Source organism: Polyodon spathula, chromosome 8 (assembly GCF_017654505.1).
Source record: "Polyodon spathula isolate WHYD16114869_AA chromosome 8, ASM1765450v1, whole genome shotgun sequence".
Taxonomy (NCBI): domain Eukaryota; kingdom Metazoa; phylum Chordata; class Actinopteri; order Acipenseriformes; family Polyodontidae; genus Polyodon; species Polyodon spathula.
Genome location: NC_054541.1, coordinates 2,914,254 through 2,941,338, shown reverse-complemented (window position 1 = coordinate 2,941,338; position 27,085 = coordinate 2,914,254). Strand labels below are relative to the sequence as shown.

At 43.8% G+C, this 27,085-nt stretch overlaps 1 protein-coding gene across 4 annotated transcripts in view; it reads left to right on the top strand.

Moving 5' to 3' along the window:
- Positions 1 to 27,085, top strand: part of LOC121319189 (tyrosine-protein phosphatase non-receptor type 1-like) — a 109,653-nt gene that overhangs the window by 13,576 nt on the left and 68,992 nt on the right. For 3 of the 4 annotated variants that reach the window (XM_041256383.1, XM_041256382.1, XM_041256381.1), the window contains exons 2-4: positions 24,902 to 24,992; positions 25,184 to 25,284; positions 25,908 to 26,006. In XM_041256383.1, coding sequence (XP_041112317.1) covers positions 24,902 to 24,992; positions 25,184 to 25,284; positions 25,908 to 26,006 — 291 coding nt within the window. Of the gene's footprint in view, positions 1 to 18,489; positions 18,495 to 21,160; positions 21,167 to 24,897; positions 24,993 to 25,183; positions 25,285 to 25,907; positions 26,007 to 27,085 lie in introns of those variants that run through there. The other variant, XM_041256384.1, reaches the window with a different exon arrangement.

The window sequence follows — 27,085 nt, the reverse complement described above, 5'->3', positions numbered from 1 at the left end:
CCCCTGGGCCTGATGAGATCCTCCCAATAGTACTCAAAGAAATGAAAGAAGTTATTTACAAACCGCTAATCAAGATCATGCAACAGTCTCTTGACACAGGGGTTGTACCGACAGACTGGAAAATTGCAAATGTAATACCGATCCACAAAAAGGGAAACAAAACTGAACCAGGTAACTACAGACCAATAAGCCTGACTTCTACTGTATGCAAACTTATGGAAACTATAATAAGATCCAAAATGGAAAATTACCTATCTGGTAACAGTATCCTGGGAGACAGTCAACATGGTTTTAGGAAAGGGAGATCATGTCTAACTAACCTGCTTGATTTTTTTGAGGATGCAACATCGATAATGGATAATTGCAAAGCATATGACATGGTTTATTTAGATTTCCAGAAAGCTTTTGACAAATTCCCGCACAAAAGATTAATTCTCAAACTGAACGCAGTTGGAATTCAAGGAAACACATGTACATGGATTAGGGAGTGGTTAACATGTAGAAAACAGAAAGTACTGATTAGAGGAAAAACCTCAGAATGGAGCGTGGTAACCAGCGATGTACGACAGGGGTCAGTATTAGGTCCTCTGCTATTCCTAATCTACATTAATGATTTAGATTCTGGTATAGTAAGCAAACTTGTTAAATTTGCAGACAACACAAAAGTAGGAGGAGTGGCAAACACTGTTGTAGCAGCAAAGGTCATTCAAAATGATCTAGACAAGATTCAGAACTGGGCAGACACATGGCAAATGACATTTAATAGAGAAAAGTGTAAGGTACTGCACGCAGGAAATAAAATGTACATTATGGGAGATATTGAAATTGGAGAAGGAATCTATGAAAAAGACCTAGGAGTTTTTGTTGACTCGGAAATGTCTTCATCTAGACAATGTGTGGAAGCTATAAAAAAGGCCAACAAGATGCTCGGATACATTGTGAAAAATGTTGAATTTAAATCAAGGGAAGTAATGTTAAAACTGTATGCATTACTAAGTCCTCATCTTGAATATTGTGTTCAGTTCTGGTCACCTCGCTACAGAAAGGATATTGCTGCTCTAGAAAGAGTGCAAAGAAGAGCGACCGAATTATTCCCTGTTTAAAAGGCATGTCATATGCAGACAGGCTAAAAGAATTTAATCTATTCAGACTCAGAACAAAGAAGACTACGCGGCGACCTGATTCAAGCATTCAAAATTCTAAAAGGCATTGACAGTGTCCAAGGGACTTTTTCAACTTTAAAAAAGAAACAAGGACCAGGGGTCACAAATGGAAATTAGACAAAGGGGCATTCAGAACAGAAAATAGGAGGCACTCTTTAAACAGAGAATCGTGAGGGTCTGGAATCAACTCCCCAGTAATGTTGTTGAAGCTGACACCCTGGGATCCTTCAAGAAACTGCTTGATGAGATTCTAGGATGAATAAGCTGCTAACAACCAAATGAGCAAGATGAACCGAATGGCCTCCTCTCATTTGAAAGCTTTCTTTTGTTCTTATCACATCACTTATTGTACAATAACAAAAAGCAAATTAAATATCTACTTGCTGAAGTGAGTTTTATTTTAGCCAACGAGCTGTTCATGTGTGACAGCAACGCACTCGCAAAAGCCACAAGATAGTAACATCCGCTCCCTTGCAACAACAACCCTGACACCCCCAATAAAACGAGGGAGTGGTTGTACAGTATTTGGCCTATTTGTTTTTCTATGGGTCTCTCACTATACTGCAGACCTCTATATATAGCAGATTTATATTGGACCCTGACACCTGTCATATCGTGTGTATGGTGTATTTTGCAAAACTGCTTGGTTGCAGGAATCCTGTAGGGGTTAAAGTGGTAGTTTTGAAAATGTAATGGGGAAGTGTGAAAAGAAAAAGACATTTAATAAGTTTCTGGACTTTTCAAAACTGTTCCGCACTCTCAGAGTATCTCTCCTGGTAAAACCAGGGCCGTGTGGTTTGCAGGGCGAGTGACTCAGTCAGAGAAGCTGAGAGAGGGGCGGTGGGGTGGGGGGGTTGTTATAGCGCGGGTGCACTGTATTTAGTATTTGACTTGTACGTTTAATACACGCCATTTGTACATTTTAATATATAACGCGTGCACATTTGTTTCATTTTTGTTATTTTTCACCTCCCTTAGTGTTCAACATTTAACAGGGTATAAAGAAGTTTGGATCAGAATCCAATATCATCCCTTACAAAATAATATACTGCAAGTATGCTTTGTGCCAAAATTGTCTTATTGGTACCATTATACTATCCTATTTTGACACAAGTATACTTGCAGTATACAACTTTGTATATTCTTTTTGTAAATAACGCAACGTAGTTCTCAAATATTAGACATTTCTTGTTTTTTATCTTACTTCTCTTTTGCATGCCTGCATTGTCTCTTGCTAGATATGCACCTCCAGATTCTGACAAATACTTTTAGAAAACCAGGAGCGACTTCTGCTCGGCATCAAATGGCTTGGGCCAAAAAAAAAAAAAAAGGTGCCAAATCCAATTGCTGGTGCCACTTCAGGAGCAAGTCGGGTGCTAGCATATTCAACTGCTTACAGTACAACAACTTGCTAAGACACTAAAGTGATACTAAAACAGTAACTTTGTCTGTACTCACTTGTTTGATGCCTCATTCTGCTGAATGGTTAATCTATGCAGCTGATAACTGCAGTGAACTCAACATGTTTATATTTTAGTGTTGTCTGGAATTGGTGACTGCACCTCTTGATTGTGTCCATTTGTAACATGGGAGATAACATGAGGCAGCTCCCAGGCTCTGTTTTAGTGAAGTCTGGCAGAATGTAGCGCAGACAGCTCCTATGATTACATGTTGCCATTTATTTTTCATTAAAAACAAGTTTAAATTGCAGTGAGTTGCTGCTGCTATTTACAATATTTAGTACATTTTACACAGCAGTTGCTCACATTTGGTCACCGTCACAACTGTTGCATGAAACGTATTCTGTTGCTTTTAATATGCAGCACCTATCTGCACTTACACGCGTTTGTATTCAGTGATTTTGTATTGTATTGTTGTTGTTAATTAATTTTATTGGTGTCCTTATCGCGCTTCAGTTTATTAAAACGTGTGATATATGTTCTTTTCCCCTTACTGACCGTCCTAGCGCATTCATGAATATTGACGTGTGCTTTTAAAGGGAGAGGCAGCGTTTGAGTTTCAGGTACCAATGCGCAGAACCCTTCAAAAACTGTTTCCAAATGTTTTTTGCCACATTTGCAACCATTTGCATCCTGGAGCTCTGTTCATAATCATAACTAAAAAAAAAAAAAAAAAGTGCACAGTTCTTGGAAACAACAGTTCTGAATCATCTGACAAAAAAAAATAAAAACAAAGCAGTTCTCTATTCTTTTTAAAACTAATATAAATATTTTCTATTTTGAGGGTTTTTTTTGAGGAACATGAAGTGATCTACATGTTCTGGTTCACAAAAATCTACTGAATTTGAAACCGTCTGGAGCAGATCAGATTTCACAGTTGCCGTGATGAGATTATGAACATTAATGACCCGTTTTGCTCTGCTGGCTCGCGGACTTGACAGAAACCCCCTGAACACAGTGAGTGGCAGGCGAGGCTGCTAGAGTGCTTGCCAATAAATACTATTCCACTGTGTAACACAATTTTTGTTCCTGGGTAGTAAGTGTTATTTCCTAATTGCTTATGCCTCAAAAGTATAGAAAATGGCTATTATTCCCCACAAACTTTGCTTTTAAGAACGTAAGAAAGTTTACAAACGAGAGGAGGCCATTCGGCCCATCTTGCTCGTTTGGTTCTTAGTAGCTTATTGATTCCAGAATCTCATCAAGCAGCTTCTTGAAGGATCCCAGGGTGTCAGCTTCAACAACATTACTGGGGAGTTGATTCCAGACCCTCACAATTCTCTGTGTAAAAAAGTGCCTCCTATTTTCTGTTCTGAATGCCCCTTTGTCTAATCTCCATTTGTGACCCCTGGTCCTTGTTTCTTTTTTCAGGCTGAAAAAGTCCCTTGGGTCGACACTGTCAATACTTTTTCGAATTTTGAATGCTTGAATTAGGTCGACACGTAGTCTTCTTTGTTCAAGACTAAACAGATTCAATTATTTTAGCCTGTCTGCATATGACATGACTTTTAAGCCCGGAATAATTCTGGTCGCTCTTCTTTGCACTCTTTCTAGAGCAGCAATATCCTTTCTGTAGCGAGGTGACCAGAACTGCACACAATATTCAAGATGAGGTCTTACTAGTGCATTGTACAGTTTTAACATTACTTCCCTTGATTTAAATTCGACGCTTTTCACAATGTATCCAAGCATCTTGCTGGCCTTTTTTATAGCTTCCACACATTGTCTAGATGAAGACATTTCTGAGTCAACAAAAACTCTTTTTCATAGATTCCTTCTCCAATTTCAGTATCTCCCATATGATATTTATAATGTACATTTTTATTTCCTGCGTGCAGTACCTTACACTTTTTCTCTATTAAATGTCATTTGCCATGTGTCTGCCCAGTTCTGAATCTTGTCTAGATCATTTTGAATGACCTTTGCTGCTGCAACAGTGTTTGCCACTCCTCCTACTTTTGTGTCGTCTGCAAATTTAACAAGTTTGCTTACTATACCAGAATCTAAATCATTAATGTAGATTAGGAATAGCAGAGGACCTAATACTGATCCCTGTGGTACACCACTGGTTACCACACTCCATTCTGAGGTTTCTCCTCTAATAAGTACTTTCTGTTTTCTACATGTTAACCACTCCCTAATCCATGTACAGGTGTTCCCTTGAATCCCTACTGCGTTCAGTTTGAGAATTAATCTTTTGTGCGGGACTTTGTCAAAAGCTTTCTGGAAATCTAAATAAACCATGTCATATGCTTTGCAATTATCCATTATCGATGTTGCATCCTCAAAAAAATCAAGCAAGTTAGTTAGACACGATCTCCCTTTCCTAAAACCATGTTGACTGTCTCCCAGTACCCTGTTACCATATAGGTAATTTTCCGTTTTGGATCTTATTATAGTTTCCATAAGTTTGCATATAATAGAAGTCAGGCTTACTGGTCTGTAGTTACCTGGTTCAGTTTCGTTTTGTTTTTGTGACCAGGACAGTGATATTTCAAAATATCACTATTTCCAATGGGAAAATGGGCAAATGTATGTCTTTTCGTTCACATAAAGTCAGAAAAAAACAAAATATGAATCCAAATTAACATGTATTTATACTAAAGTAATACAAAAAGGACTACAAAAGACTTAGAAGTGAGTACTTTTTTGAGATTTACGATTATACTGTAAATAGAGTACACATTCTATCACATACAGCCCCTGTGAAGTTGCTGGTTAGCTGCAGTTTATTATAAGCAAGCAAAGACCATGTTGTCGTCGCTGCGGTTTCTGCTCTGGTAGTGGTGTTTGACAGGAAGTTGCAGAGGGTACTTGAGGCATTTCAGTTGTCAAAAAACAAACACATGTTCCTTGAAATACTCAATTCTATTACTGAGAGACATCAAGTTTGTCTTTTTTAAAAATATTTGTATGTATAGTTTGTGAGTATTCCAGGTGTGTAAATTGTAATGCACTGTGTCTGTGCTGGTCATGATGTAGACTGCAGGCTGCATCTCCTCTTCTTTGACTTTGCATGTTGTATGCAAACTTAACAAGTGTGTCCGTAGAACATCCCTATGGTTTACGTGTGCCGTCACTGAGGGGCATTTACAGGAGCACACAGAAAGGAAACATCACAGGAAAACCACTAAGAAAGAACATAAGTTTACAAACGAGAGGAGGCCATGTGGTCCATCTTGCTCATTTGCCTGTTAGTAGCTTATTAATCCCAGAATCTCGTCAAGCAGCTTCTTGAAGGATCCCAGGGTGTCAGCTTCAACAACATTACTGGGGAGTTGGGTCCAGACCCTCCACAATTATCTGTTTAAAACAGTGCCTCCTATTTTCTGTTCTGAATGCCCCTTTGTCTAATTTCCTTGTTTCTTTTTTCAGGTTGAAAAAGTCCCTTGGGTCGACATTGTCAGTGCCTTTTAGAATTTTGAATGCTTGAATCAGGTCGTCGCATAGTCTTCTTTGTTCAATACTGAATAGATTTAATTATTTTAGCCTGTCTGCATATGCCATGCCTTTTAGCCCTTTGCAATCCATTTATTCAGCGCTTGTCAGGCGTGTCAGGTCCAATTAATTTTCACATGCACTGTTTATTTTACACGTATAAAACACATTGCATGGCAAAACGACATCAGTACTGCATCTCCAGCCAAGCCCCTTCCCTTGTTCGTTGTATTTTTCACATACCTCTTTACAGACGTGCATACTGATAAATCCTGTCCTGATCAATCGTTTTATCTCCAAACCCCTTAATAATGCGATCCAAGTCATTATTTTCTTACTATAACATCTCAAAAAGCTCTGCAAATATAAGTGATATTCTTTGAGCGCCGGGTGCGGAAGCAGCTATCTCCATTGTTTTTGTCCATCATTATCTCTGTATTGCAGCTGCTAGCTCTATTGCTCACCCCCCCCCCCCCCCCCCCCCCCCCTCTTTTTTTTGTCTGGTCTCATTCGGCTCCTATCAGTCTCACTCGGTCATTGAATGGTTTTCTCGGTTTTTTCCGGAGAAAAAATGACTAGAGACCTTTTTGATGATATCGGACTAGAAAGGGACAATCAGAATGTCGGACCTGGTCAGACATAGGACCGCAAAAGGTTAAACCCAGAATCTGGTTGCTCTTCTTTGCACTCTTTCTATAGCAGCCTTTTTTATAGCTTCCCCACATTGTCTAGATCAGTGGTCCTCAAAGTAATTTGGGCACGGGCATAAATTGATCTTGCTTGGCTGTTTGCAGGCACACTGACTATTGCATAGGTTCTTGTCTTAAATACTGCCTTCCCGCGACATATGCAGTGTGTGTGCATATAATGTGCAAAACATTAGGAACACCTGCTCTTTCCATGAAATAGACTGACGAGGTGAATCCAGGTGAAAGCTATGGTCCCTTATTGATGTAACCTGTTAAATCCACTTCGGTCAATGTAGATGAAGGGGAGACAGGTTAGAAGGATTTTTAAGCGTTGACACAATTGAGACATGGATTGTGTATGTGTGCCATTCAGAGGGTAAATGGGCAAAAGAAAAGATTTAAGTGCCTTTGAATGGGGTATGGTAGTAGGTGCCAGGCGCGCCGGTTTGAGTGTGTCAAGAACTGCAACGCTGCTGGGTTTTTCACGCTCAGCAGTTTCCTATGTGTATCAAGGATGGTCCACCACCCAAAGGACATCCAGCCAACGGCAGGCCAGTGGTTGAAAACGGCTCATTGATGAAGGAGGCCAAAGGAGGCTGACACGAATTGTGCAGAGCAACAGACGGGCTACAGTTAGTCAACTGACAGTCCAGTACAACATTGGTGCTGAAAGACCCATAAACTAACGCACAACTCATCGTACCGTAACACAAATGGAGTATGGCAGCCGACGACCTAACAGAGTTCCACTTCTTTCAGCAAAACACAAGGAACTGCGGTTGCAGTGAGCTAAGGAACGAAAACACTGGACACTGGAGGATTGTAAAAAACTTTGCCTTGTCTGGTGAATCCCGGTTCCTGCTGTTTCACGCTGATGGGAGGACTAGGGTATGGAGAAAACCACATGAGTACACGCATCCATCATGCCGCGTGTCAACGTTGCAGGCTGGTACTGGTGGTGTGATGGTATGGGGTGTGTTTTCGTGGCACACATTGGGCCCCTTGATAAAAGTGGAGCAACGTTTGAATGCCACATGATATCTGAACATCATTGCCAATCAGGTGCACCCCTTCATGGCAGCAGTGTATCCGTCTGCTAATGGATTTTTTCAGCAGGATAATGCCCCATGCCACAAGGCTAGGATTGTCCAGGAAAGGTTCCACGAACATGACAGTGAATTCAGCTTACTGCAGTGGCCTACCCAGTCACCAGATCTCAATCCAATTGAGCATCTGTGGGATGAGGTGGAACGAGCTATTTAGAGATCCACTACCAGACAACTTGACACAACTGTGGGAAGCAATGGAGTCAGTATGGGCCAGCACCCCTGTGGAACACTTTCAACACCTTGTAGAGTCCATGCCCCGATGAATTGAGGCTGTTCTGAGGGCAAAAGGGGGTACAACTCAATATTAGGAAGGTGTTCCTAATGTTTTGTACACGAGAGAGAGAGAGAGAGAGAGAGAGAGAGAGAGAGAGAGAGAGAGAGAGAGAGAGAGAGAGAGAGAGAGAGAGAGAGAGAGCTGAGTTTTACTGGGGGTTATTCTTGGCTCACTCTAATAAGGACAAGTCTCAGGCAGTAATTGTGCATGCTGCGCTCATAAATTCAATAATTTATATAAAATATGCAATGTAAATGTTTTTAAATAGCATGTTTACACAGATGACCATGAATAAACTAAAATAAGAGGATATATAGCGTCTCGCTTCATTTCCATTTGGCAAATTTGTCAACACTACTGTTTTAAAGATCGCTCATCTCCAGTACAGTTATTCAGAGAAAGTGGATTTATAACTAAATCTACTACGTGTTTCACTTGCCTGGTTAAATAAAAAAAAATACATAGAGAGAATTAAATTCTACTTACTGAAATGTGTTATTTTTCTCAATAACAGTTGGCGAAATTCAGTGCTTACCCAGCATATTATCACCTGCCTCTGCTCACGAATGATTGGACAGCTGTCAGATCTTTCAATTTCCCATTGGCTACACTCACTCTCCTTCAGTTTTCATGCAGAATACCGTTTCCAGCCTCTGCTTGCTTATGATTGGACAGCTGCGTAAAACTTGGCAGATATTTGACTCTACTGTTTAAACTTACTGTCAGTACCTGCAACCCAAACTGACATAGTTTATGCCCCACCCAGCCACCTTATGATTGGGCTACTGCAGAGAAAATGCAGATGTTCAATTGGTTGATCGTATCGCAGAGGCCTTTCAGGAAAAAAATAAAATAAATGTAGAGTACGTACAAGCACAGCATAAGCGAGCAGCGCTGTGAACAGACTGCTGTGACACTTTTTTGTTGGAAAACGTGTTTTAAAGCTTTATTTATTTTCCCACGCTACAACCCATTAGAAATGTGTTCACGACCCATAATTTAGGAACAGTTACCTCGGGCACGTTGGCCTGGCTTCGCGGGCACGAATTTGGCCATGGGCACAACTTTGAGGACCACTGACACAGATGAAGACATTTCTGAGTCAACATAAACTCCTAGGTCTTTTTCATAGATTCCTCTTTCAATTTCAGTGTCTCCCATATGATATTTCATAATGCACATTTTTATTTCCTGCGTGCAGTACCTTACACTTTTCTCTATTAAATGTCATTTGCCACGTGTCTGCCCAGTTCTGAATCTTGTCTAGATCATTTTGAATGGTTTTTGCTTCTGCAACAGTGTTTGCTACTCCTCCTATTTTAAATTTAAATAGTTTGCTTACTATACCAGAGTCATTAATGCAGATTAGGAATAGCAGAGGACCTAACACTGATCTCTGTGGTACCCCACTGGTTACCTCACTTCATTTTAGGTTTCTCCTTTAATCAGTACTTTCTGTTTTCTGCATGTTAACCACTCCCTAATCCATGTACATGTGTTTCCTTGAATCCCAACTGCGTTCAGTGTGAGAATTAATCTTTTAAGCTGGACTTTGTCAAAAGCTTTCTGGAAATCTAAATAAACCATGTCATATGCTTTGCAATTAACCATTATCGATGTTGTAACCTCACACGGCTTCTAACTGCTCTGTACTTTTCCACGCCTTTACTTCTCCCACACTGTCGCTTCCACTCGCTGTCGCTGGGAAGACTGCCTCGTTTAGATCTATATCTGTTGTGCTGTTGGCTCCGCCCCTCCCCCATGTCTCATAACAGCGCCGAATTTGAATCAACTGCTCTGAGCTTCAGCTTGTTATCAGAAAAAAGACACGCAGCTGTTAGACTTTAAACTGCAGTCTTTTCCCAGTTTTCTGTGTTTTCTGATTTAAAGCAATTAAAGATGTAATTTCTCCTTACTGCTTCTAACTGCTCTGTACTTTTCCATGCCTGTACTTCTCCCACGGTGTCATACATCTGATGTTTTTCAATTAGTTTTATATTAGAACATTTATTTTGTCTTGTGTTTTTGATGTATGTTTTTACAACATTTGTAAATATTAAGAAATGAGCAAATATAAGCAGGCAATGTTTCATGAATACAATGTATATCAATTAATTATTTTTCATTATTACTGAAAATGGCATTAACTATTTTTTTTTATTTTTTATAAATGTTTGTTTTGAGAAAATAATTGAGAGTAGTGTCCATTATTGCTTGTAAAGATCCTGAGAATAACTGGTTATCCTTGCAGGGAGAAAGCCTGTGTGAGCATTACTGAGGGTTGTGTCTTCGACACAGCACTGTTATAAACAAACATTTCTTTATTTATGCGGCTTCCACAGGGCTTATTTCTTCGCCCAACTGCATTTTTTGTATATACTGCCTCTGGGCAATATTATGCGTAGATGTCGGGTTCGTTTTCATTGTTAGGCTGTTGATACACAGCTATATTTATCCCTGAAGCAGGGTGATGCATCTGCTGAAAATATTTTGAGCACCTGTTTTGTTGACAGGTTTTTTTTTTTTTTTTTTAATCTGAGTTTAACATCAAGAACAAAAGTAATGATTCTGGGATCTCACAAGCAACAAAGTAACATGCCTGGTTTACTTCTTGGTGGCTTCTCTTACAAACTTGCAGACAATGAGAAATTTGAGTGATACTGAGAGATCTCTCAGATACTGAGAGATTGATGCATGCTTTTGTGTCTTCTAGAATTGATTACTGCTATTCTCTGGTACTCATAGCCATGTTTATATCTCCCCAGTAACTTATACAAAGTGTTGCAGCTGGATTTTTAATCGACCCTAAGAGGCAAGATCATATTACTCCTGTGCTCTGCATCTCTGCACTGCCTTTTGGTCCGATTTCAGGATAGATTTTAAGGTTTTGATTTTAATTTATAAGGCATTAAATGTCCTTAAACCATCGTAATTAAATGATATTGTAATCCCATGTATTTCTAGACACACCTGTACACCCCGTGCACACCCATGCCCGTTCACTTATCCGTGCACCCTTGTGCTTGTGCACTCACCAGTGCACATCTGTGCCCCATGCACACCCGTGCCCGAACTTGCTCCACCTGTGTCCCTTGCACTCCACCGGGCAACCTGAGCACGTGCACTGCCCTGCACGCTATGCCGGGCTTCCACGAGTGTGGCTCTTGCAGCCGGAACATGCCTCCAGAAGACCTGCATGAGTTTTGCGTTTCTTGCCTCTGACCAGAACATGCTGCCTCGGCCTTGACCAACACAATGTTCTGCACAATATGTAGGAAGTTCCAGAGAATTTCATATCCCATCATCATATCCCGGACGCTTCAAGCTCTCCAGGTCACCCTCCCCATCTCTCGAGCGACACTCTCGCTTGCCTACCAAGAGAGTGGGGCAGCGTCGGCGCTCCCCCTCAGCGGAACGCTTACCTCCCGCTAGGAAGCGAGTGCGCTCCAGGTCCCCTAGGGACCAGCCAAGCGGGATCTCATCCCTCGCGGACCAGATTAGCCGCTTTATGGAGGTGGTAATGGGGCAACAGTTGCTTATGATGAGCATGATGTTGGCCTTTGGCGCCACAGCTGTGCATGTTCCCTGGTCTCCCAGTCCGACTCTTGAGCTGGAGCCTGAGCCCATCCCAGACTATGAGGAGGATATCCTGTGCAGGCTTCTGGTGATGAGGAGCTCGTACAAGAGGGAAATTCTTGCAGCTCGCTGGATGAGCTGCAGCAGGAACCGGAGGCATCTCCAGGGCCTGTGTTTGAGGCTGCTCGACGTCTGGGGGTGGAATGGCCCGGGGACAAGGAACCCCATCGCTTCTGGTTCCCCTCGGCTACTCCAGTGCATAACAGGACACTGCCCCATTTCCCTGACTTTGTCAGGGAAATCCAGTCATCCTGGTCCAGTCCGACTTCAGCACCCTGTACTGTTGCCGAAGCTAGGGATTTCTTTTCCATGCAGGGAGTGGAAGGTGCCGGCTTGGCAGCCTTTCCCCCGGTGGACTCCGCTGTTGCGGTCCTTGTATAGGTGCCGGGCATTGGGCCGGCCAAGGACCTGCAATGTCCAAATAGACAATGTAGGATGACAGAGACGCACCTCAATAAGGCTTATGCTGCCTGCTCCCAAGGAGCTAGGCTCTGTAATATTTTGTGCATGCTCTCTATCTATCGGGCGACCCTTATCAAGCAGCTCCGTGATATGATCGCGGCGGCTCAGAGACGAGAGCTAAACCAGGTCTGTAAGGCAGTCACCAGACTGGCCCAGCTCACGGCCAGAGCGGAGGGCAGATGCGTCGCGGCTCTGGTGGTCACCAGACAGCAACTCTGGCTTTCCCAGGCTAGAGTTAAGGAGCAGGACAAGTCCTCGCCCCTGGATGCCCCTATCACTCCTGTCCATACTTTTGATTCCGCAGTGGAGGAGATGCTCCAGAGAAATCTGAAGACCAGGGAGGTGTCAAGGCAGTATGTTCAGCTGCTCGCACAGAAGCCCGCTGTTCCCTGTAGGGATCTCCTCCTGTGGGGACGACAGCCTCTGCCCAGGCCCGCTAGTGTCCCTGTGGAATGCCCGGCAGCACGGTTGACCTGCTATGAAGGGCAACTGGTGTCAGTGACCCAAGGGTCCCGCAACTGCGCCCCCCATGCAGCCTAAGGCTTCAACCCCCAGCCTTCAACCCCTTTCTCCTAGTTACCTTACTGGCAAATCGGCACCAATGACAGTTGGGTGCTCAAGACTATGTGGGCAGGTTACAGCCTTCAGTTCAAGTTGAAACCACCCGGGGGGTGATAGTAACTGCAGAAAAGGACCCGCTCCAATATGTGGCTCTCAACACAGAAATCCTTGCGCTTCTCTTGAAGCGTGCCATTCACAAAGTAGATCCCTCCTCTTGCAGGGAGGGGTGCCTTTATGCCTCCATAGCTCTGATGTCCGCGCCCCACCCCTCAGGTGCTGAATTCCTATGCAGAGCGCAGGAAGCTCAGTCTCTTTTGCTTCAGGCCGCAAGGGCTACTGAAGCGACCTCGCTGCTTGATGGCTGTTTTCTCTTTCAGAGAACCGGGGTTGCATCTGCAACCTTACGTTCTCTTTCAATTCGAAAATAGTCATCAACTAATGGTACTGTGTACCAAAGCAGTAGCGAGGGTGACCATGCAGCAGTAGGACAAGATCGGTCCACGTGTAAAAAATACACGGAACAGCACCTCAGCGTCTGGTTCGAAAGACATATGTCCTAACACTGTTCTATGAACAGAGGGTCTTTAAAAGTACAAGATTTGAGCTTTATATTAAGCTCAACATAATCCTATCACCTGACGGCGATACCCATTAGTTGATGGCTATTTTCTTTTTCGGAGAACTGGGGTTGCATCCGTAACCTTGCGATATTCAGTAGTCACTGCTGGCGCACAGCTCAAGTCTTCAAGGGTGTTATGAATCCTGTTTTTATTTTATACTTTAAATCACTGTCTTGACCAAAACTATTGTTTACTTAAACCATTTTTAATAATGCTCTACAGTTTATAGCTGTAAACTTTTAGAACTTGAAAACTTGAGTACCAGATTTATTTGCCCTGAAAAGCTACATACAGACACAGAATGCATTATGAAGTACTTATACCAGGATTTATTTATTTATTTATTGCAATTATTTTGCACCATTTCATATGACAATGGTACACATGTCAATATTTCATAACAAAGAAACTCATTTCTATATTCATTTCAAGTTTCCTAAATGAAAGTACAATATTTTAGAATTGTGTTAACACTTCAGCTACCAGTCAGTAGTATACAATAACATAAAAAATGTAATTGTTTACTGAGTCTTTTACAGTAAAAAGGAAAAAAAAAAACATCGTTAGAATATTATATTCTATAAATCATCTTCGTTTTAACAAAACTGAATGTATTTTTTGGTACAATATCCTTGCTTCACTTTTCCAACAAGATCCATACACCAATATCTGAAAGCCTTTTCAAGATTAAATTCAGATATTTTGTCAAGATCAGGCATGTTTTGAGTTGACAGACATTTGTATTTACACAGCTCTCTTTAAGTTGGCTTCCTAGGTCTAATTTTATCACATTGTAGAAGCTAAAACCACGCTCACAGTCAACTGTTGACGTCGATATTACAATGTAAGCGTTTTTTGTTATGCATGGAAAGCTAGTTTTAAAATGATCATTGACCATGTTTTGACCATGTGCCTACAAAGGTGTTTCTTCTGAAATTATCACTTAGCATTGGTTTCAAACAAAATTAGATACTTGAAGTCTGAATTAGGTCTGTTCTTCTTTGCAAGGTAATATGCAGTCTGCAAAGCTGACATTACGGCGTCCTTCTCCTTGCTGAACACAGTAGTGATGGCTCGCTCTGTACATGGCTGCATTGCTCGTGCTTCTGTTGCAGCAACGTGATCTTTTGTGTGGCTGTGTTTTGTCAAATTGTCCTTTTAAGAAATCTCAACAGCCTTTTGTAAATGTGTTGCATTTATTTGCAGTAATGCAGTAAGTACAAGTCATCTGTGAAATTTCGGCATCATAGACAACCCATGGAAACCGAGGGCTGAAACTTTGCTGCTTGTTTTCTTTCTTTGATTTGACGCTTGTGAACTTTGTTTGTTCTTTTTTGTCTGGTGTCCGAATCCAAGTCTTCATCTTCTACAACTTGTTCTGTTTAGTTTAGTTCACTCTTGCTGTGGCCGCGCTGAAAAAATGAGTGGATTTTCTTCGTGAAATCGCAGAAGCTGTCAGATTACAAAGAATAATGTGAGGCTGCACCTAGTACAGCCTCATAAAGTGGTCTGGGTTACCATGGTAACTGACACACAACATGAAACTGAGGCGCTGGCTGCATTTACTTTGCCTACCACACCATGAGAACGTTGCAGAGTCAATGAATCGAGAGTTTGAGGCGCTGATCTGATCAGCAGCAGTGATTCTCTGGTTTAGCGATCCCTTCTTGAAGAGAGAGAGGGATTTTTTTTTATGGTACAAACAGAAACGATTGTCAATAGTGATGATTCCACTTTTTTTATTTTTATCTTCACTTTCAAAAAACATTCTCAAATTCCGACAGCAAAACCACTGCACAGATGGTAGAGCATTCAGTTAAAGGGCCCCAGAACTCTGGAATGATCTGCCTAAGGCTCTGTAAGAGAAGCACCAGTGGTCACTGCTTTTAAAACAAGAATAAAAACTATGGCTGGGACAATGCATCGAATCGTCAGAATAACCATAGTAAAAAAACATCGGAAAAACACGCATCTGTCAGTTCATTAATAGGATTGTTTTTTATTAGGACCGGAAAAATGTAAATTTACACTCTTATTCCTTGCCTTTCCTTTGGTTCCTTTTTAATAATAATAATAATAAATAATAATAATAATAATATAATAATAAACTCCCCGAGTAATAAGCATGAAAAAAATAAAAATAACCCGGAGGAGAGACTAGAGGTAGCCTTCATTTCAAGATCAGATTTTGCTAATTAAATTGTCAGTTTTAATTTAATTTTAAATAATGCTTTTAGACTTTTGGAAGGTTTTTTTTTTTTTTTTTTTTTTTACAAAATAACAAAATGGAAAGCTAGAATGCACCGTTTGTGGAGTTTTAATGAGCTTCTGTGGCAATACACCAACCTGCGGGAACATTTAGTAAGACAGCACCCGGCAAAATACAACAGCAGGAACACAAGTAAAAAAACAAAAGGAAGCAACCCCTTCAATGACAGCTTATTTTGGAAAGAAAGTTGATCCAAAAAGTGTCAGAGCAAAAGAAATAAAGGCCTGATAGTGGATGCTGTCACACAAGATATCAGACCTGTTAGTATAGTAGAGGGAGCTGCTTTTAAAAATCTGATTGTTTTTAACAGTCACCTGCCTAGGGATGTGCTTTTGGTCATTTTTATCGTTTAAACTCTTTGCAATGTCAGTGTTTAAACGGTTTTATTATATTCTAATACTGACAGCCCTGGTTAGTATTTTCTAAGCAAGGAAACCTTAAATAAGCAAATTTTAACATCGCAAAGACTTAACTACAAAGTAAAAAAACAATTTATATTTATGGTTGTAATTAAAGTTGCTAGTGAATATATAATAAGTTGGAAATACTTTCACTTCTGGAAAAGGCAATTGAGGGATAAAATAGCACAATATTTTGGAATTTTAAAGAGCACTGGGACTAATATTAAGAAGTCTGCCTCATATTTGAAAATTTGCGGTCTTTGATAGTAGCTGTGGGATTTTTTAAATCTGTTATTGCTCAAGACAAGTAGCCTACTTGAGCATTACAATTTCCGAGTACTCAAATCAAACGACACTCTCCTCTGCATACTGTACTAGAGTACATAAACCTCCCAGACATTGCCACAAGTCTTGCTTTAAATGTCAAATTAACACACAATCAAGTAATATATTAAGTATATTTCATGTAATGTTTGCCGCCTTGTGCAGGTCGGGCCTTGTTTTGATTGTAGCTGCACGTCCCCGTGCTTGCGCAGAGGACTAGCTGCAGCTTGGCTGCTTACAGCCGGGCCAGCCATATACTCCTCACCGAGGCTTTCCCCGTTGTTGAGTTGAGACGTACGCGAGCTGCGTTGGCCTTTCACCACGTGTGTAGGCCTTGTAATCAAACAGACAGTGTGCTCTCCCCCATCTGTCTTGTAATATATACTGTTATTGTATATTGTATTGTGTTTACTGTGATGTAACAAGTCAATCGCCCGCGACGGCTTCAGCCCTGTCCCACTGTTGTACACTACGCGCTGCTCAGGTGTGTGACCACGCGGTCAGGGTAGGCACCGTGCATAGCTGCCCCGGTATTTTTTTAAATACCACAGTGCATGAGACTCTGCCCGTGCTAGTTCGGTACTACGGTGCGCATGGTGCTTATTGACTCGCAGTACCGATACTGGCAAGTGCGCCGGTGCTGTACAATGCCCGGTGCTGCGCGGTACTCTGTGCAGGTGTGCATGCAGTACTCTGTGCAAGCGATAGCCCACTGCTCATTGCACATTATACCGGTGCTGCATGGCACGCAATGCACACGGTGCTCAGTGCCCACAGTATCTGTTGCCCCATGCTTAGTGCTCTCGGTGTGCACGGTAGTCGGTGCACGCGGTGCTCTGTGCACACGGTACACTCTGTAGCTAGTGATGTACGGTACTCTGGGCACATGGTGCGCGGTGCACGTTTCACGCTGTGTATATAACAGCTATGATGGGCAGGGCAGCGTCTATGTCCACCCACAGCCGCTCCCTGTCGCCTACGGCTAAACGGGTGAAGAAATCCCAGCAGGTGTGGCATATTATGGACATGAAAGCTCAGATCGGCTGGATCATGGAGCTTTTAGAGAGGCAACAGACCCCACCGGCTCCGGCCATGGGCCCCTGTGTGGTGCCCCCCTCACCCCCTGTGCCAACTGGCATTGCTGTACCGCCCCCTGACCTCTCCGTGGGAGAGCAGGGCGAGCGGGTTGACCGGGCGCTTTGCTCGGACGAGGACACGCTCTCCATCGCTGCCTCGTGGGGGGAGTCCACTTTTTCCAGCAGAGATGAAGGTCGAGGCAGAGCCTGAGTTCCCTATGGACGTGGTCCCTAGTTCCGAGGTTTCCTCGATCATCAGCGCGCCGCCGCTGTCAGGGTCGGTGCCCGCGCTCATGTGGCACGCGCCGGCGTACCTGCAGGTTCCCTTGACAGCAAGGGGCAGGCCCTGGGCCGGAGACTGGTGGGCCTAGTGGTTGCGCGCAGACAGCTGTGGCTGTCACAGGCGCGGGTGACTGATGCCGATAAAGCTGCGCTGTTGGACGCGCATGTATCGCCAAGCTGTACCTTTGGTCCAGCAGTAGAGGAGGTCCCGCAGCGGTCTCTTCGGGAACGCGAGGCACCGTCGGCTGACAGGGTGGCCCTGCGCTGGTGGAGGATCCCCTCTCACTTGCACCAAGGAGTCCGAATGGGAGTGGTCTACAACCGCAGGGTGGTGACGACGGACGCTTCCAACTCGGGTTGGGGAGCGGTCTGCGAATGCAGAGGAGTCAGCGGGCCCTGTTTGGGCCGTTGGACGTCCCTGCATATCCTCCTGCTGGAGCTGCAGGAGGTGTTCCTTGCCCTCCAGCGCTTCCTACCTGTAGAGTGGAACAAGCAAGTGTTGATCCGCACAAACAGCACATCAATGGTGGCGTGTGTCGACCACCAGGGTGGCCTTCAGTCCCCGAGGTTGCATCGCCTAGCCTTCAGGCTCCTGATTTAGGCACAACGGAACCTGCTATCCCTTCGGGCGACGCATGTTCCAGGTGTGGAGAATCGGGCGGCGGACCTCCTCTCGAGGGAGGGCCTGCATCCGTCGGAGTGGTGGCTCCACCCTCAGGTGGTGGAGCGCGTTTGGGAACGGTTTGGGAAGGCACAGGTTGATCTCTTCACCTCGGCGGAGACGACACATTGCCCCTGTGGTACTCCTTCCACCGCTGCGGCGTTCCACTCTGTGTCGACGCCCTAGCCCACGTATGGCCCAGAGCGCTCCTTTACGTGTTCCCGCGTCCGCCATTACTTCCGGCCTTTCTCGAAAAGGTCCAGTCAGAGAAGGCGTCAGTTCTCCTGGTGGCCCCCAGATGGCCCAGGAGAATCTGGTTCTCAACCCTGTCCCAGCTATTGAACGGCCCGCCCTAGGAGATTCCGCTTCGCCGGGATCTCCTCAGCCAGACAAGAGGCACGCTTTGGCACCCAGAGCCGGGCAGGCTCCAGTTTTGGATCTGGCCCCTGAAAGGGACCGCTGGTCAGCCTTAGGGCTGTCAAACGCGGTTGTGGGTACCTTGCAGAATGCTAGGGCGCTTTCCACTAGGTCACTGTATGCCTATAAGTGGAAATATTTCCAAGATTGGTGCAGTACTAACGGTCATGATGCAATCTCTTGCCCCATACCTGTCATCTTGCAGTTTCTACAAGATCTGCGTGAGGCTGGTAGATCACCTTCCACATTGAAGGTATACCTAGCGGCTATTTCTGCTTGCTGTGCCCCCATTGACTCTGTGTCCCCGGGTGCTCATTTCCTGGTTACCTGGTTTCTCCGACGCGCTCAGCGGTTGCGCCCTCCCAGGAGGGCCACTCTCCCCGAATGGAGCCTTGAGATTGTACTGGAGGCTCTCACACAGGCCCCGTTTAAGCCTATATACTCCATTGAGTTGAAGTATCTGTCTATGAAGACAGCATTCCTCCTGGCTATCGCCTCCACAAACCGGGTTAGTGAGCTGCAGGTGTTGTCTGTGCATAACTGCTGAATGCGTATTTGGGATGATGGTAGCAGAGTGTCATTGTGTGCAAACCCTGCTTTTCTCCCCAAGGTGGTTTCAGCCTTCCACATGAATCGTTCTGTGGAACTGGAGTCTTTCCATCCTCCACCGTTTGCTTCGGAGGAGGATAGGAAGTTGAACTTTCTCTGCTTGGTTCGGGCATTGAGATGTTATGTGGACAGGACGAGAGCGCTGCGTCAGTCTGACCAGCTCTTCGCCTGCCACGGGACGCGGACCCTGGGACAACCCCTTTCAAAGCAGTGACTGTCGCATTGGATTGCGGACACGGTCTCAGCTGCGTATGATGGTACTGGCTTACCCCCACCTGGGCGGATAGCCGCACATTCCACGAGAGGTGCGGCTACGTCATGGGCCCTCTTTCGAGGTGCCTCCATGACTGAGATCTGTGATGCGGCTAGCTGAGCTACCCTGCATACTTTTTCCAGGTTCTATCACCTGAATGTGATAGATCCCTCATTGCCCTTTGTGGGCACTAGGGTACGCAAGGTTACACGCTTGCACAGCTGACCTTTTTCAGGCAGGGCTAGACGTCCCTCATATGCTGCTGTTCTTCACTTCCTCGTGAATGCTGTGGTACTCGCTTTCCCATAATGATGTTTTGGTGGCCATCTTCGAATTGAAAGGGAACGTTAGTTTACCTACTGTAAACCTGGTTCCCTGAAAGAAGATGGCCACCAACCGCAAGTTCGCGTCTGTCGACATCGCGGTTTCATCGCGAAAGGAGGGTGAAGGGAGGGGGCCTATCAGCAGCTTTGTTAGAAAGAGCTCAGTGACACCAACCAATAGGCAGGCGTATATCCCATAACAATGTTTTGGTGGCCATCTTCTCTTTCAGGGAACCAGGTTTACAGTAGGTAAACTTAACGTTTTCTCGTCTGTTCCTCAAAATACTTCTAAACGTGGCTTTCTTTGTTTAGAGATGCCATTTTAAATATAGAACCAACTCAGAAAAACTCTTGTCATTAACGTTATTTAACGCTGTCGTGGAATTGATACCATTCCACGCCTACTACAGGCATAAACACACACAGTGCACCAATGAAGCGCCAGATTGACCAAGAGTAAAACCCGCCCCAGTGCCAATCTTTCTGTTGCACCAATTTTAGAAAAGATACTTGGAGGCAATTGCCAAATTCCTTCCTTTTAGTAATGTCCGCACTTACTGTGGCACTGGAGCAGTCTCATACAAGACGGACTACTGATGATAAATTACTAAAATTGATGCATAAAAAGATATGAGTTTTGGTGACATTTGTCACATGACCAGTTATACGTCTATTATACGAAAATCCCACGAGAGACAAACAGCTTTTGAAATGTTTGAAGTGGCTACAGAAGTAACAGCTTGTGTTCATGACAACACGACCAACAGGTGCAGAGCGTGCTGTGTTACTTTTTGTTAGCATGGCAAATGTGAGCTGTACAGGGCACAATATAAATCTCTTCATTCAGAAAAGCTTGGAGGATGTACGACAAGTCCATACGTTAGTGGCAGCAGCAAGGAGACTGGCTGCACATTTTAAAAAGAGTGAGATGGCAACAAGTGCTTTAAATAGGAAACAAACTGAAAAAGCACCACTCAAGTTAATACAGGACGTACAAACAAGGTGTAAAACGGTTTATTGTATGGTTGAGCGTGTGACCAGGATGACTGTAGAGGTGACGTCAGACCCGGAAGAACAACACACAGGAGAGAGATGTGGAGTTTTGGTGAAGCTGAGTGCTTGCTTGTGCTCAGCATTTATTAAATGAACAAACAGAAAATAAAGATGCTGAGCAAAACACAACACTGTACTTGAGCCAAAATAAACAGACAAACAAAACCATACTATAAACAGACAGACAAACGAGTGGACAAACACTAAACCGTGCTGGCACTTCTAGCACGCTGTAGCAGTTATATTAACTAAACTCTCCTCTCTCTCGCTCGTTCTCCACTTCCAAACACACAACTCGAGTGAGTGAAAACATGCTGCTTTTATGCAGCTGTACCGAGACTCGATTGCTAATCAGTCATTCAAGTGGAGTCTTGGTACAACTGAACATGAATTAATGAAGTGCAATTCCCCGTGCTCACATATTATTACATTCTTTTACCTGCATGTGAAGTGCTGTGCAATCCTTGTGCCTAAGTCCTTCTTTTTAAAATAATAAATGTGTTTATTTTATTAAACCATTCCTCCTTCGAATCCACTTTGTTACTATTTCCAAAATATATTTCAATACATTTTAAAGAGATAGCAAACAAAAACTGTGATCCTGAAGCTGCGTTTTTCTGGCTTATCGTCTGTGAAAATGTTCTTTTGTGACATTCATCTCCCTGTGACTAGTATCACGGTCATATTTTAGTTGGGTGCATGGCTGACTGGTATTCCTTGGGCTGCATCATTTGGAACATGATTCCGGTAACTGGTCTGTACAATTTGTTTTATATAATTATTTTTCCTGTTTGGATGTTTTTTGTTTTTGTTTGTTTGTTTTTTACAAGCAGTGCCGTCCATTGATTTGTTTCTGTTAGAGCCTCTGTCGTCCCATTTTTGGCATGCATATGTTACATGATCTAACTAAAGAGCTTTCATTTGGCAAAATGAAATCAAACTAAACAATCTGTATTGACTCATCTACCAGCACACGTTGAATGTGCTGGCAGTCTTACACAAGTACATTTTTCAAAACCTTCGCCACTGTGGCGAAGTTCAGGAAAAATAGTCGACCCACAAGGGAAAACGTTTCGCTTTTGGCGAGCTATTAGCGGAACGTAACATAAGAAGCAGGGTTAAATAAGTAGGTCTTTCAGACAAAGAACACTCGTGTATTGCAAACAGTTTTGAGAGATTCAATCTTTTTTATTTCTAGGTCTTTAGAAATAAATACAATTGTACAATAATCATTTTGTATGACTTCAGTTTCCCATAGATAGATTTTCATATAGTACGTAGGTTTTAAAATATAAAATGTGGGACACAGTACTTTATGTTGTATACTGTCTGTGACTTCTGCATTAATCCATTCATTACCAAACTCAAATCACAACACAAGCTGTATTTGTCATGTGGTGCATTCCATTTAGACTTGACTTGTGTGTTTAACAATATTAAAGTAAGTTATCACAACTGTCTTTTTTAAAGAGAATTAAAATAACAAGTAGATGCCAGTTAATGCTCCTAAAATGTACAGAGTAGCCTGTCCTCGAATGAAGACAATGGCACTTAATGGGTTAAGGATGCCTGTACCAAATGTTAGCAGATTTCTTGTGAGGTGGCATCACACTTCCTCTGAAGTCCCCCACACGCTGCTCTCCTCTCACACACTGCTCTCCTCTCACACAGCATTCTCCCTCGGACACTGCTCTCCTCTCACACAGCATTCTCCCTCGGACACTGCTCTCCTCTCTCCACAGCATTCTCCCTCGGACACTGCTCTCCTCTCTCTCCCAGCATTCTCCTCTCACACACTTCTCCCTCACACACTGCTCTCCTCTCACACAACATTCTCCCTCACACACTGCTCTCCTCTCTCCACAGCATTCTCCCTCACACACTGCTCTCCTCTCTCACAACATTCTCCCTCACACACTGCTCTCCTCTCTCACAGCATTCTCCCTCGGACACTGCTCTCCTCTCGCACAGCATTCTCAGTCGCACACTGCTCTCCTCTCACCACTGCATTCTCCCTCACACACTGCTCTCCTCTCACACACTGCTCTCCTCTCTCACAGCATTCTCCCTTGCACCCTCCTCTCCTCTCTCCACAGCATTCTCCCTCGCACACTGCTCTCCTCTCACACAGCATTCTCCCTCACTGTGAGAAGGTCTTATTCGGGTCACGCATGTGGGTAGCCGCTGTTCAAGCATACGAGAGACATGGTGATGATGTTGAAAACGCTGGCACAGGCGCGCAGGTTTTATTAACAAAAACAGAAAACGAAAGTAAAATAAAGGTGGTCATGTGACGTTACCAGCGATGGTAACGTACACAGGACTAGTACATCAAGCTGTACAAAGAGTGCAAAATAAAACACAGCACAACAAACTATAAATCAAAATGTGCCTTAAAAACGGCAGGCCTTGCAGCAGCCCCGATTGCAGCGATCACCATGCTTTTATACTGACGCTCTGCTGAGACACGCCCACCCGTCTGCAGGAACAGCTGATTGCTTTCAGCTGCTGCTCCACGCAGACAGGTAATCGTCCCCAGCGGAGCGCCACAGCAGCTAAACAATTAATTAAATAAATATTAACAATTAACACAAAAACATACAATAAACCACATATTTCCATGTGCCAAGGCTTACGCTTTGCCACACTCACACACTGCTCTCCTCTCTCCACAGCATTCTCCTTCACACACTGCTCTCCTCTCTCCACAGCATTCTCCCTCGCACACTGCTCTCCTCTCACACAGCATTCTCCCTCGCACACTGCTCTCCTCTCTCCACAGCATTCTCCCTTGCACACTGCTCTCCTCTCACAGCATTCTCCCTCGCACACTGCTCTCCTCTCTCCACAGCATTCTCCCTTGCACACTGCTCTCCTCTCACACAGCATTCTCCCTCGCACACTGCTCTCCTCTCACACAGCATTCTCCCTCGCACACTGCTCTCCTCTCTCCACAGCATTCTCCCTCACACACTGCTCTCCTCTCTCCACAGCATTCTCCCTCGCACACTGCTCTCCTCTCTCCACAGCATTCTCCCTCGCACACTGCTCTCCTCTCGCACAGCATTCTCCCTCGCACACTGCTCTCCTCTCACACAGCATTCTCCCTCGCACACTGCTCTCCTCTCTCACAGCATTCTCCCTCGCACACTGCTCTCCTCTCGCACAGCATTCTCCCTCGCACACTGCTCTCCTCTCGCACAGCATTCTCCCTCGCACACTGCTCTCACACAGCATTCTCCCTCGCACACTGCTCTCCTCTCTCCACAGCATTCTCCCTCGCACACTGCTCTCCTCTCTCCACAGCATTCTCCCTCGCACACTGCTCTCCTCTCTCCACAGCATTCTCCCTCGCACACTGCTCTCCTCTCGCACAGCATTCTCCCTCGCACACTGCTCTCCTCTCGCACAGCATTCTCCCTCGCACACTGCTCTCCTCTTGTACAGTATTTTCCCCCACAGTATCTTAAGGTTTAAAACCATAAGGACTGATCACTGATCAAAGTGCACGTTGGTGCATGCACTTACCAGCAAAAGGGGTGTTTTGGACTAGTTTTTAGAGCCTTGCCAGCGATTATAAATAATGATACAATGGACTACAATCCCAGGGGGACACAGTGATAAAACCTTGTTTTTGTTTCTCGGTTGAGATTTATATTTGTAGATGATACCATTTCTAATCTAAAATTAAACTGATAGTTGCACCAACAATTTTTTTTTTTGGCCACACCGTAGAGCTCTGAAGGTTTTGTTGAGGATTTGTACCTGAAAATTGATGTGTCTCTCTCTCTCTCTCTCTTTCTCTCTCTCTTTCTTTCCAGGAGATTCGCCAGCAGTCCAGCGAGCTGCCCTGTAAAATATCCAAACTCCCAGAGAACAAAACCAGGAACCGTTACAGAGACGTCAGCCCCTGTAAGTGCGGCCTGGTGGTAGGCGGTTGGAAGGGGTTGGGGGGATTGGCGGCAGGTAGGGTTGGGGTTGGTGGGGCGGGGTGGCATACACCCCAGCTATGTGTGTTGGTGACATGTTTGTTTCAGTACCTTTGTGTTTGGGCACCTCTGTATGTGGCTGTGTGGTGCACTGACATGGTCTCTCTTCTCTAGTCGACCACAGTCGAATCCACCTGCAACTGGGAGCCAATGACTACATCAACGCCAGCCTGATTTCCATGGAGGAGGCCAAGCGCAGCTACATCCTCACACAGGTCAGCACCAGTGCAAGAATGCAGCACCTCCAAAAGAATCTGACGTGGGAGTTGTTCCACAGATCATTTGGTGATTGTAGCTAACAGAGTAGTTCCATAAATCTTACCTGTTGCGCATTTCTATAGGTTATATATGGGCGCAGTAAATGTCTGTTACTACTCTGGATTAAAGAAATTGTTTGCAAGCAATGCTTTCAGGTAGCGTTGCACTTCCTTGGTTACATGGAAGATGAAATTGTCCCCACCCCTAATGTTCTTTTTCCTGTCATAACCAAACCAGGTGCTTCGTGTATTGGCTGATATGCTTTAAGTCGGTATCATGACTCAGAAGACACTACTCAGGTAACCCAGGAAGTGTATAACCGAGAATACGGCATAGAAACGCAGAGCTTCTTTTAACCTAAAAGTATCAGATTTCATTTCAAATGAAAGTACCTGTGTGCTATAAATGCACATTTCAGACCTCTGTAGCTAAAGGAAATACAAGAGGTGAGACTGATGACATCATTTTATTAGCTACAATTACTTCAAATGCTTTAAATACTCTCTGGGTTTTTCACTGTACCTTTCATAAAGTCCTTTGTGGCTAGTAAGCTGATCGCTTTCCATTGTTTTTCATTAAGGGCCCTCTGCCCAACACCTGCGGTCACTTCTGGGAGATGGTGTGGGAGCAGAAGAGCCATGGAGTGGTCATGCTGAACCGAGTCATCGAGAAGGGCTCTGTGAGTATATCCGTCCACACCAAGGCTTCCTACCATCCCTAACATATATATACACACACACACACACATGCACACGCACACACACAGTACCAGTCAAAAGTTTGAGTACACTAGCTGGAAACTAGGTTTTTTCATAATTGACAGTGTTTTGCGTCATATACGTTTCTGTAAATACTTAAATGAAAATGTTACAATATACAAAACAAAACATAAATAGTATCAAAGCAGTGTTCAAGAAAATTGAAAATTGTCTCTAAATCATGGATTCCTCAAAATAGCCACCCTTTGCCTTAATAACAGCCTCATGAGGCATTTGGTTAACAAGTTTTAGCAGGAAATCACCAGCCATGTCTTCCCAGCTCTTCTGCAGCAATTCCCAGAGATGTAGGGCACTTGTGGGTAGCTTTGCTTTGACTCTTCTGTCCAGTTCGTCCCATACAGGTTCTATGGGATTGAGGTCTGGAGACTGGGCAGGCCAGGTCATTAGATTGAGTTGTCCTTCACTTTCCTCCTTCGCCAGATAGTTCTTGCACAACTTTGAGGTGTGTTTCGTGTCTTTATCTTGTTGAAGAATGAAGGGCTGCCCAACTAGCTGTAATCCTGATGGAATGACATGCCTCTGAAGTATGCTACGATAGCCATGCTGGTTGAGCTTTCCATGGACTTGATAATGATCACCAACTCTGTCACCAGCAAAGCAACCCTAGACACATGCAAAGTTCTTGCAATTTGTCTTAAAGATTGACCTTCATTTTTTAAAGCAATTACTTTTTTCTTTGCTTAACTGAGTGTATTTTGCCAAACTTTTGACAGATACTATGTGTGTGTGTGTATATCTAAAATCTCTTAAGCCACAATAATGCCAGTTGATTTTGATTTTGTAAGTTTCTGTAATTTGTCTGTAGATGTTAAAGCAGTTGGTGTGTATTATTATTATTATTATTATTGTTATGATTAATTATAATAATAATAATAATAATAATAATAATAATAATAATAATAATAATAATATTTATTTCTTAGACACAGGACAAGTTACAGTTGTTACAAAACAGTACAGCGTATCACATTACAAAATA